Here is an 11757-nt window from a genome sequence, read left to right on the forward strand (position 1 = left end):
ATGAGGTAGGAATTATCATTTTACAGGTGAGAAAACTAAGGTATAAAGAGATTAAGTGATCCATTCACTGTTACAACTAATAAGGTGCAGATCAAAACCCAAATCGGATCATCTCATTCATTTTGAAACACCCTCTTTGTATCTTTCCTTTGTAAAAGGTACTGTCACAGAAAGTGCAGTGTTTTTGAAGGACGACAAATGTTCCAGAGCCACCATTAATGTTTTAATGGTTTTAATGTTTTAGCTTGTTAAATTTTAGTACCAACAGCAGATAAACAATAGCTAGTTCATTTCTCCTCCTATTTCCTTTGGATCAAATTGAGAATGAGGAAATAAAAGGATATGTCTGTGTTATTAGAAACTCCAGGGTCTAATCCTTATTCCAACCAAGACCACTGTATCTAATGCTCTAGGCCAGAATTAATCCACTACATCTTTCTGGGGTGATGGAGTTGTTCTATAATCTGTACTGCCCCATACAACAGTCATTAGTCACATGTGACTATTAAACATGTGAAATGTGGCTAGTGTGACTGAACTAAATATTTTGTTCCTAAATATTTAGGAACTAAATATTTTGTTTGATTTTGATTAATTTAGATAGCACATATAGCTGATGGCTATGTGTATATACACATCTAACTTATTCACTTTGCTGTACAGTGGAAAGTGACACATTATTGTAAAGCAACTATACTCCAATAAAAAGTAGTTTAAAAAAATTTTTTTTAAGTCACCAGCAGAATGAGAAACACCTGTGTAAACCAACCAAAGAAAGACAATTGATCAGGAAGGAAGGAGAGGTTTTATAGTAAATAGAAGACAAAAAAAAAATCCTAATTGCTACCATCAAAGTGAAGAATGCTGTGAAAACCAACAAGGACACAATGAGATGATTAACAAATCCAAAACCAAGTTTTTTAAAGCACCAGTAATATAGTAAAAATTCTAAAAATTTGATCAAGAGAAACATAGGCATGGTAAAAATTTTAAATAAACACATACACATAAATATACACATGCTTTGGAAATGAAAAAGAGTAGTCCATCTCATGAAAGCTAGAAAATGAATAAAAAAGCATAAGGGTGCTAATATTTCCATCTTAATAGGAAGCCAAGTGATAATGTGGAAAGTAAATGGAACATGAATAGAGGTTTGCTTATACAGGGCCTCAGACAGACTATGGGAAGAAAAGAAGGTGAAACATAATACAGGTTAAATTATCACCTTGAATAGCAGGAGCATTTTATCTAAATTAGGAAATAGTAGTTTAAACTTACACTTAAAAAAATTAACTTATTTATTTAATTGGAGGCTAATTACTTTACAGTATTGTAGTGGTTTTTACCATACATTGACATGAATCAGCCACGGGTGTACATGTGTTCCGCATCCTGAACCCTCCTCCCACCTCCCTCCCCATCCTATCTGCAGTAACCATCAAAGATTAAAACAGGGTTGGGGTTGATGGGAAGAATATGATGTAAGACCAAGTTTTAATTATATTTCCTCTTATACTGTTTTTTTCACCCTGACATTTGAATATTTTAAAAACTAAAAAATGCTATTTAATCAGTAGGATTTAAAACAATAAAGTCAAACTGGTTACATTTAACATGGGTTGACAAAGTGCCTTTTTATCTGACTGATTTTGCCATCAAAGAGGCAAAATAATCACAATCATAGGCTGTGTAGCCATAGCTCAAAGTTATGTCTTTATTGTATATTGTGTAGCCTAAAGAATATTTGCTAGTATTTAGAGGCTACTTTTTATTGTATTTCACCTAAAATATGTCATTGAAAAAGAAATGCCTATTTGCAGGGCAGGAATAGAGATGCTAATGTAGAGAATGGACTTGTGCACATGGAGGGGAAAGAGAGGGTGGGACAATTTGAGAGAGTAGCATTGACATATATACGGTACCGTGTATAAAATAGATATACTTCCGTATATACTACTTGGAAGCTGCTGGATAGCACAGGTAGCTCAGCTTGGTGCTCAGTGATGACCTACAAGGGTGGGATGGGGAGAGGAAAGAGACTTGAGAGGGAGGCAATGTATGTATACATACAGCCGGTTCACATTGTTGTATAGCAGAGACCAACACAATGTTGTAAAGCAATTATATGCCAATTTAAAAAAAATCAGCAGGCTTCCTTGGTGGCTCTTTGGTAAATAATCTGCCTGCAAGTGCAGGGGACACAGGTCCAGGAAGATGCCACATGCCGCAGAGCAACTAAGCCCACGTCCTGCAACTCCTGAGCCTGCACCCTAGAGCCTGTGCTTCACCACAAGAGAAACCACTGCAATGAGAAGCCCATGCATCACAACTGTAATAGAGAGTAGCCTCTACTCACCGCAACTAGAGAAAAGCTCATGCAGCAACAAAGACTCAGCACAACATATAAATAAATAAAATTACATATATATATTAAAAAATCAGCAAATGATAGTCCCTGGGCGCCCCCCCAAAAAAAGCTTGTTTATTGTGGAAAGAAAAAAGAGCAGTAAAAGTTACTTTAAAATAAATTTAAATAGCACATATAGCTATCGGACATATTGGACAGTGTAGCTCTAGGTCAGAAGTTCAGACTTGCATAAGATGCAAACTTTAGCATGCATCAAAATCATATTAAAACACAGATTGCTAGGACTTACCCCTGAGTTTCTGATTCAGAAGATTTGGGTTGGAGTCTGAGAATGTGCATTTTTAACAAGTTCCCATGTGAGACTGATGTTGTTGATCCAAATGCCGCACTTTGAGAAGGATTGATTTTTCTAAGATTTAACAATTGTCAGCTGGCTCCATTGGGAAAGAATATAAATTCCCCATGGTTTACCTGAATTATATACAATGAAATAATTTTTTAAAATGCTTAATTTACACTGTATAGTTCTTAGAAAAACAGCTGTAGTACCTTAACATTATCATTTTATTAGTTGTATGACCAGTCCTTTTTTCTCTTTTTAAGAATGTCGGACTAGAAGCTTGGTTGGTTATTTATTGGTCAAAATGGTAGAAATGACAACTCATCCTAAAATAAAGTCAGATTGGCCTGGTCTCTTGACTGCTCAAAATTGTTCTCCATTCTGAGAATTGTTAGGGAAAAATAGTTTTACTTATTAGAACAACTTACATAAATTAAAATATACTCCTACTGCCAAAAAACTATAGAATCTTCTACTGTTTCCAAATTAAGCCTGGGGTGATATGGATAGATGGGTAGATATTTAGAGATTGGGAAACATATGTCCTGTTTTGCCTGGGATGGTCCAGGTATGATTATTATTTATGATTGTATTAAAATAATCAAAGAGAACAATTTAGTTGATCAAAGCAAATTCTATTTAACATAGGTAGTCTCTAAGGAATCCAGAGAACTGTAAAATAAAGGAAAAGGTCTATAAGCAGGAAATAAGGAAAAAATACTCAGCTTAGGTTGATGGGCTGACGTTAGTATCTAACCTTATTTAGAAAGATCAAGGAAACAAGTATAGAGCCCAGAGTTGACTTGGTGGTTGCAGATTGGCTGACTGGATATGCTGTGGTTCTGGTCAAGTGGAGCATTTACACAAACATGAAAGTTATCTAAGTTTTAGTTTGATGAGTTATCTAAGTTTAGTTTCCATCTTGAGACTAGAAATTTATTTCAACACTTAGTTCAAAATGTCCTGATATGGAATGATAAATTTTGTGGTCACCCTACTTAGAAGGGACAAGGGAGACTAGAAGAGAGCCCTGCATCCCATGTTAGAATAGCCAAGAATTTAATTTACTTTCCTGTGTAGCATCTTTAGCTTTACCAGGATACTACTACCCTGAGACACCTTTGTTGTTTCTTGGGTGCTGTTTTTGAACCTTGATGGGGTAGGCATATCTTTTCTCCTGCATAAATATTTTGTTCCTTTTCTATAAACATAAAAGACTGCATATCCCTGTTTTAGGAAGTCACTCTTGATTCTGCTCTCAGAGGTGGTCCTTCTTCACCTTTTAGTAATTAACTCTATTCATTTGTCAATATTTTGTCAATATTGACAAAAAACTATTTGTCAATAGTTTTTTCCAAAAATGTCTATGGAAAATCAATTTTTTGTTTTCAACCCTAGATCTCTGTTCCCGTTCCTCTAGCCTGGTGGTCACCCTCTGGCTTCTGCTAGGCAATCTATTTCCTCTGCTGGCTGGATTTCTTCTGTGCGTATGGCATTAGGAATGGAAAAGTGAATTCTAAAGACATTCCTTTGTGTCATGTTCCTCTGAACAAAGCACAAAATCTGGGCGAGTGCCAGCCTATGTGGATGGTGGAAGTGGCATTCCTGACTTTGGCTTGGAAGTGTTGACCACAATCAGATCCTGAAGCAGAGCTTCACAGCAGTCACTCCTCATCAGCAACCCAGCAGCCTCAAAGTTTGGAGGAGAAGGATTTCCAAGTCTCCAAGTCTCTTTACATTTCAGGATACATAACCTTCTTGAAATTTTCCTTTGAAAGTGGGATAAAAGGTGAAGATTTCAGTGATTACATACCTCAGCATTTCCATTAACCTAAAACAGTCGGAAAGTTCATCTCTGCTGCAATAATTTAAAGAACAGCTAATCGTTGCAAGATTATAAGTTGTGGACCCTGTCCTCAAAAGTATAAATTGTCCTTTGACTTACAGAAAATAATTTGATTTCTACATCAAATATTATACCTATTTTAAATTTAATGATTGTACATCATATACCTAAATCATTGTTCTAATGGGTTTTGTTTTTAAATTTTTGTTTTGCTAAATCTTATGATTTAACCTTTTTCAAACCAGCTGTGTGGCAGTTTTCTGCTGAACCATTATGTGTTGTAGCCCTCTTCTAGCTGTATCCATACTCACTGATCTTCAGAGAGTAGCTTCCAGTTTTATTCTCCATTCGTTTAATATTGACTTGAAAAACTGGGAAGCAGAGGGAGAAGAATATTCTGCCCTGTGAATCATTGAAAACGTGCAAATTGAAGAAAACCTAATTGTGTGTTTTTCAGATAATAGTTATGACAACTGCTATCCAACAAGAATAGAACTTTCCTTTGTGAGAAATGAAGATAAAAAGAAATTCTGGTATAGACAGGTATGCAGTTATTTTCAGGTCGGCTTAGAAACTGTTACAGAAGAATTTCTACTATCTGAAAATTATTTTATGTATAAGAAGAAAAGATAGAAGTCAAAACAAGATGGTCTGAATTGCTTACTAACAGTAAAGTGTAGGTTTGGTGTAGAGCCTATCCAATAGGGTCCACTTTACCACACAGTGAATGACTTAGTCCTTGGAAATCAGAAGATTGCCTTTGTAATATCTTTTCCCTCTTGTATTTGACACTCTTTATGTCACCCATTGATTCTGGTTCCCAGAAGCAATTCTGCTGTGATACCAGAGCTGCCCAGCCCTACTTAGTAATCCCAATGTGAAATTCTTTAATAATGAATGATGTCCAGTTTTTCTAAAAAAAAAAAAAACTTCACGAGCTCTAAAACTATGAAGTCCTGTGGCATTATAAACATAGTCCTTGAACAGACATTAATTCATTAACTGGTTGGCCCTTTAATTCAGCATACAGTTATTGAGCATTCAGTTTAAGAAACTGTGCTAAGTGAACAAACAGCATAATTACTAAGAAATAATTCCAACCTACTATTTGGCACTGGAGTCAAACAGCAACTCCAACATAAAGGAAAGTCACGTCTTTTTTTTTTAAGTGCATACATTTAAAATAATTATCTGCCTACAATTTTAAATTGGAGGTTTTTGTCGTTGTGAAATGCTGGGAGTCTCTAGCATAGCCAACCTCAGCTGAAGAAAAGCTAATAATAACGGTGTTTTGCCTTTGTCCTGCATACTTTAAATCATGCAGATCAGAAAAATGTAGAGTATATTTTTAAAGAAGGTTATATATCTAAGCATATATACCTAATGTGATTATGAACCATTGCAAAGTTATATAAAGAATTTTACCAAAAATAATACGGATTAGTAATATATTTGAGACTCACAGTGATAGGTTCAATTATATTTTGACTGTTGTGCAGTAATCCCATTTAGGTAGTATTGTTTCTGAGCATGGTGCTTTTTATACTTGAAATATATTTTTGCTTTATTTTTTATTGATATAATTATATTTGCACTAATGAATTTCTGAAGAAAATATTATAGATGACATTTTTTCTATCTATATTTGTTAAGCTTGGTATCTGGTAGCCCAGTGTTTCCTCTGCACAAATGTAGAACCTGATAAAGTATAATGTTAAAAAATCTTGAATTTTTGAGGGTAACTAACTGTGCTGGTGTCTTCCTTCCTCCTCAGCAAGTTTTGAAAATGGTTGCTTGTCACTGATTCTGCATAGTATACTCAGTGAAGATTTAGAAGGACACTGAACCTATAAGAAATTTTAAGATGCATAGTTTAGTCACTTAGTAGATGATAAAATTCTAAAACAATATTCTAAAAACAAATTTTTTAAGTCTGAAATTTTAATGCAGAATTATTGGACTGTAATTCAGCTTTGAACTGAAGAACTTGAAATGACCTAAATGTCAGGATCCTGTGACAGGTGATTCCCTTTGTGTTCGCAAAACCTGTTCACTGAGAGACTGCAACCATGGTGGGAGGGAGGTGGGGCAGGGAAGGGGAATGGCAGTAGCTAATTTGAGGATAGCAGACTGAAGTCCCTTTCTGATTTAGAAGGGGCCAAGTGCTTATAAAAACTGACTACCTCAGTTTTCATTTCAGACTTAAGTTCATTTTGATAGTATTAAGGTCCCAATGTCAAAATTAACAAGTGAATTTAGCTCAGGTTTTCAAGAACAGAATTTACAGGAAGGAAGCAAAAGCCATGTCGTTAGACTTGAGCTGACAGCTTTAAAGAAACTGGCAAGCAGTTAGGTAGTCTTAATATAGATCTCTCTGTATTCTCCTGAAAAACATCTTTTTCTAAAAATGTTATAAATTATGCTTAAAGTTAGTTTCAGCCTAATATGTTGGCTAAGAATTTATCAGTATTTGAAAGTGAAACATAAATTAATGAAGTTTAAATAGTTTTAGGAAGATACATAAATAAGTATTCCATAAAATTTTATCAATATTCTCTTCAATATTAGAAGACTCGCTGATTGAGGCCATCTGTAAAATGGCCGTGTGCTTTCTCAGAGTCTTTCCAGCTCTAATATTCCGTGACTGATACCGAGCAGACTCGCCCGGTCACCGCTGGCTCTGACCTCCTTCCTGGAGCATGCCAGCTCACACACCCGTCACGCTCATCGCAGGGTCCTGGCTCTGCCTTAGCACTGTCCTTGTCCTTGGACGCTGAATGGAGAGAGAAGAAGGCATTTGAGTGGTCTTGGCAGGATGAGGCAGACTTCAGTCACAGCCCCACAGACCTGTTTCATAGTTGGCACCTGTCATCCGTGCCATGTCCTTGCAGCCCAAGAGGACTAATATATTTTAATAAAGTCTATGTTACTTGTTCTGAAGAAGGAACTTTACCTGAAAGGATGACCTTTTTTTGATACATTTAGTCAGGGTTGGGGAGGGAGTGGTGAATTATTTTCTTTTTGTTTACATTTTTAATAAAGTAGATTTAAGAACTAATCTTTATTTATGGTATTTAACTTTAAGTGTAATATATTACCTAGAAAAAACAAAGCTTTAATAAAAATGGAAACTAATCTGCATCTTGTCTTTACTTTAACACTGTCAATTTTTTTAAACCAGGTTAGGAGTACAAACCTCAGATGGTGAAAGAATCTGCAGGCAATACAAGAGACCTGGGTTCAATCCGTGGGTCAGGAAGATCCCCTGGAGAAGGGAATGGCTACTCACTCCAGTATTCTTGCCTAGAGACTCCGATGAACAGAGAAGCCTGATGGGTTACTGTCCGTGGGATTGCAAAGGGTCGGACGGGACTGAGCGACTAACACTTTGAGGAGTACAGACACATCCATACACTTTATATGGGGACAATGAGGTGATTATTGTGAAATATAATTCAATTTTTACTTTTAACTGGAGTAATATTGTTCTACTTAAAGATTGAGGACAGGTGTTATGTAAAGCTATAGGGAATAACCCTCCTCAAATAGTTAAGCAGAAAGAGTGTTGGGGTCCTTTAATGGACCGGAACCTGGCAGTCCGGAATCAATGATAAGTGAAAGAGAGAAAGAAAGAAAAGACACGGGGACCCAAGCTCTGATGGAGCAAAGGTGCTTTAATGATCTTTCTGTGAGTATATATAGGCTGTTGTACAAGAAATTTCTTTTGACAGTGATAAAGATCAGAAAACCAAAAGGTACAGCAACCATTAACAAGGGATTAATAATGGTCACAAGGTCAGGAGACAATCCATATCTCAAGAAAGAGGATGGAGACTAAGCAGTTTTGTCATAAGGATAATGTTTACTGAAGGAGATTCAAACCTGTCTCATCCTATGACCTCAGTCCTGGGAGCGGTGTGCTGTTCCACTGGTTTCTGGCAACAGAAACTGATAAGAAACAGAGGATTTATGAGAAACAGCATGTAGGAATCCTCCTGTTAAACATTCCCTGACAAAAGAGAGTGGACTAAAACAGTTCAGGGCAGCTGTCTGAGGATGATTCCTGTCCCATTAGTTTCGTGTTGTGAGCCAGGAGTCTCATTGCAGGACCACTCTGTGCGTTCAAGGACCACACTCTATTTGGGGCAGCAAGTGCATTGTGACTGTTATCATGGAATGTGATTCTTCCTCATAACCTGACTGTAGTTTGAGAGAACGGACCTGGGACATGCCTTCATGTGTACGCAGAGCCATCCTGCCCTGGGGGCTGGAGCTAAGCACCATGAAATGGACTGAATGTTGCCTGTTTAATCTACCTGCTGAGTCTAGATCTTTGCAGGAAATTTTAATGATAATATTTAGATTTTTTAAATGTTTTAAGTATTTCATATAAGTACTAAAACTATGTACAATAGATTACTTCACGGAGTTTAGTAAATCCAATATTATTTGCACAATGTACTGAAGATAAAGCCATCCACACCACATACATTATCTGTTTACACTCCCTTTTTGTATATTCATAGAATATAGCTTATTTAGTAGGTGTCATTGCTTCCCTGGTGGCTCAGCTGGTAAAGAATCTGCCTGCAATGCAGGAGACCTGGATTCGATCCTTGGGTTGGGAAGATTCCCTGTAGAAGGGAACAGCTACGCACTCCAGTATTCTGGCCTGGAGAATTCCATGGACTGTGCAGTCCTTGGAGTCACAAACAGTTGGACACAACTGAGCAAATTTCACTTTCAGTAGGTATCATTACATAAACAAGTCTTTTGTCCACACATCTCTGGTAGATATGCTGAAATGGAGAGGTTTATTTAAATCAGCTTGTTAGTGGTCCATCAGAAGTTCATTCTTTAATGTTTAAAATAAACTGGACATATTTGGAGATAGAAGTTCAAATACACCATCTGATATTCTGGTAGATGACCAATACCATTCTCATTTTGTATGTATAGAAATGTTTTGTTCTGCCTATAGACCTTGGTATATCTTAGATTTAATGCCATTTCAACATCCAGTGCCACTAACAGCCAGTTTTTCAATTTCAGCAGAAACATTAGGGACTCAATGTTCTAACATCATCGTCTTGTTTGAAAATCAGTCAAGAAGGCTACAGGTTGATAGGAAGAAATTTCACATGTGCTTACACACATGGGTGTTCATTAGTGTGTATATAGTGACAGCTCTGATGTATTTGGCTGAGACTATGAAAATTTATTGTAAGTGGGGTAGCTGCGAAGAATAGAGCAAATGCCTCATGCCTCAACACAGTTTGCCAGAGCCTTGCATCTTTAATAGAAGTCAGATAAAACAGGTTATGCCACTGCTCTAAAATGATATTGGTTAGTTGTGAAGCTTAATGCTTGTTACCAAGTAAATGTGTAAAATCTACATTTCTTAAAATAGGTTTGACAAAGGAGTAAAGAGAGAGCCAGTAAGTCTGAATAGGTGTTAAATGATCCTTAGGGATAAGCATCATGGGAAGAAAAATGAAGAAATGAAATATCTGAGGCAAATTGGTCCTCAGTCTGATTGAGGTGAGTCAGTGGCTTTGCCACTCTGGGATTTTGCCCCACAACCCTGACACCAGCAGTGTGCCCCACGCCTGGTCTCCACAGATTTTGTTCTAACTTACCCTCTCATAGCTGCCCTCCAACCCTAGGCTGTGATCATTCCTCCTCCTGTTTCCACATTACCATTTCAAAACAACCTGGTTTCCTCAGGTACATATGCATATCTCTGTGGTGGTATTGTTAACTGGGGGTAGTGGTGAGGGGAGTCTTACCCGGCCATCTTTTTCAAGGATGGGTTTGAAAAGAGGGAACCAGCAGCTCTCACTAATTTGTCAGAAACCAGAAATTCCCCTCCCTCTGCAGTTTGCTCCTGCTGTCTTATAGTTTTCATACCATCATTTAATTCCAGGTCTGGAATGACAGTGCCTGGTGTGGCTGCCTTGCACCATGGCCCAGGAGCCATGGTGGTGAAAATGAGCAGATTAGCGTCTGCTGAGCTCAGGAATGAGCAGGTCAGCTTCAGGGAGGGCAGGCACTGATCTGGGTGTGGCTTTCAGCTACTCAGGCCAGAAGCATAGATGCAGAAGTTATTAGTGTCCTGGAGAAGGAAATAACAATCCACTCCAGTATTCTTGCTAGAGAGTCCCATGGACAGAAGAGCCTGGCGGGCTGCAGTCCATGGGGTCTCAGAGAGTCAGACACAACTGAATGACTGAGCACAGCACAGAGAAAGAAACAGATACTGAAGGTAAGTCTAAACTCAAGGGAGAATGAAGGCCTAAGAATTGGGTACTAAGAAATGACTCAGAGAGGAGGGAAACAGGAGCAAGAGGGTGCATGCAGAATGACCAGACCGCTACTGTTGCATGGGGAGGGGCTGCCTAGTGTTTTTGCCTCCAAGGTGTAAGCGCACTTGAGAGTGCCTTCTGACGCTTATCGAGGTACTAAATCTAGTGACTGAACATTGAAGTATTTGTTGGATACTTAGAATGTTCAATGCATATTTAGCACCAACTCTGGCAGGCACTTTACTGGGAGCACAAGAAACTGACAGACATGGTCTTTGTCCTAGAGGTGGTGAAGGAGGGGGACAATCAAATGATTGTTTACTCAGTACTCTGTAATAACCTGTATGGGAAAAGAATCTGAAGTACAACAGCTAATCCTTTGCAGGGAGCCATTGCAGACTTCTGCTCACTGTGAAGACAAGGAATATAAACCTTTCTTATACCCTCTGTGCCCCTCAGCCTCCTCCATCCGTACCGCCTCCCTTTATCTACATTAGATCACATGGTCCTCATTTGCCTCTACTGCAGTGGATCTCAAAGTATGAACTATGAGTTCAGTTCATTTGGGTTCAGTCGTTCAGTTGTGTCTGACTCTTCATGACCCCATGGACTGCAGCACACCAGGCCTCCCTATTCATCACCAGCTCCTGGAGCTTGCTCAAACTCATGTCTATCAAGTTGGTGGTACCATCTAACCATCTCATCCTCTGTCGTCCCCTTCTCCTCCCGCCTTCAACCTTTCCCAGCATCAGGGTCTTTTCCAATGAGTCAGTTCTTACCATCAGGTGGCCAAAGTATTGGAGTTTCAGCTTCAGCATCAGTCCATCCAATGACTATTCAGGACTGATTTCCTTTAAGATTGACTGATTTGATCTCCTTGCTGTCCCAGGGACTC

The 11757-nt window shown here is 38.1% G+C and overlaps 1 protein-coding gene across 2 annotated transcripts in view; it reads left to right on the top strand.

Moving 5' to 3' along the window:
• Positions 1-7692, top strand: part of LMLN (leishmanolysin like peptidase) — a 51663-nt gene extending 43971 nt beyond the window's left edge. Inside the window, exons 17-18 of one of the 2 annotated variants that reach the window (XR_006335394.1) lie at positions 4110-4500; positions 5015-7692. Coding sequence is in view for 1 of the 2 variants with exons in the window: in XM_043875269.1 (XP_043731204.1) it covers positions 4110-4210 (101 nt within the window). In the remaining variant the exon portion in view is untranslated. Of the gene's footprint in view, positions 1-4109 lie in introns of both variants that reach the window. The other variant, XM_043875269.1, reaches the window with a different exon arrangement.
• The last annotated feature ends 4065 nt before the right edge of the window (positions 7693-11757 follow it).

The sequence above is a fragment of the Cervus elaphus genome, chromosome 19, assembly GCF_910594005.1.
Source record: "Cervus elaphus chromosome 19, mCerEla1.1, whole genome shotgun sequence".
NCBI lineage: Eukaryota > Metazoa > Chordata > Mammalia > Artiodactyla > Cervidae > Cervus > Cervus elaphus.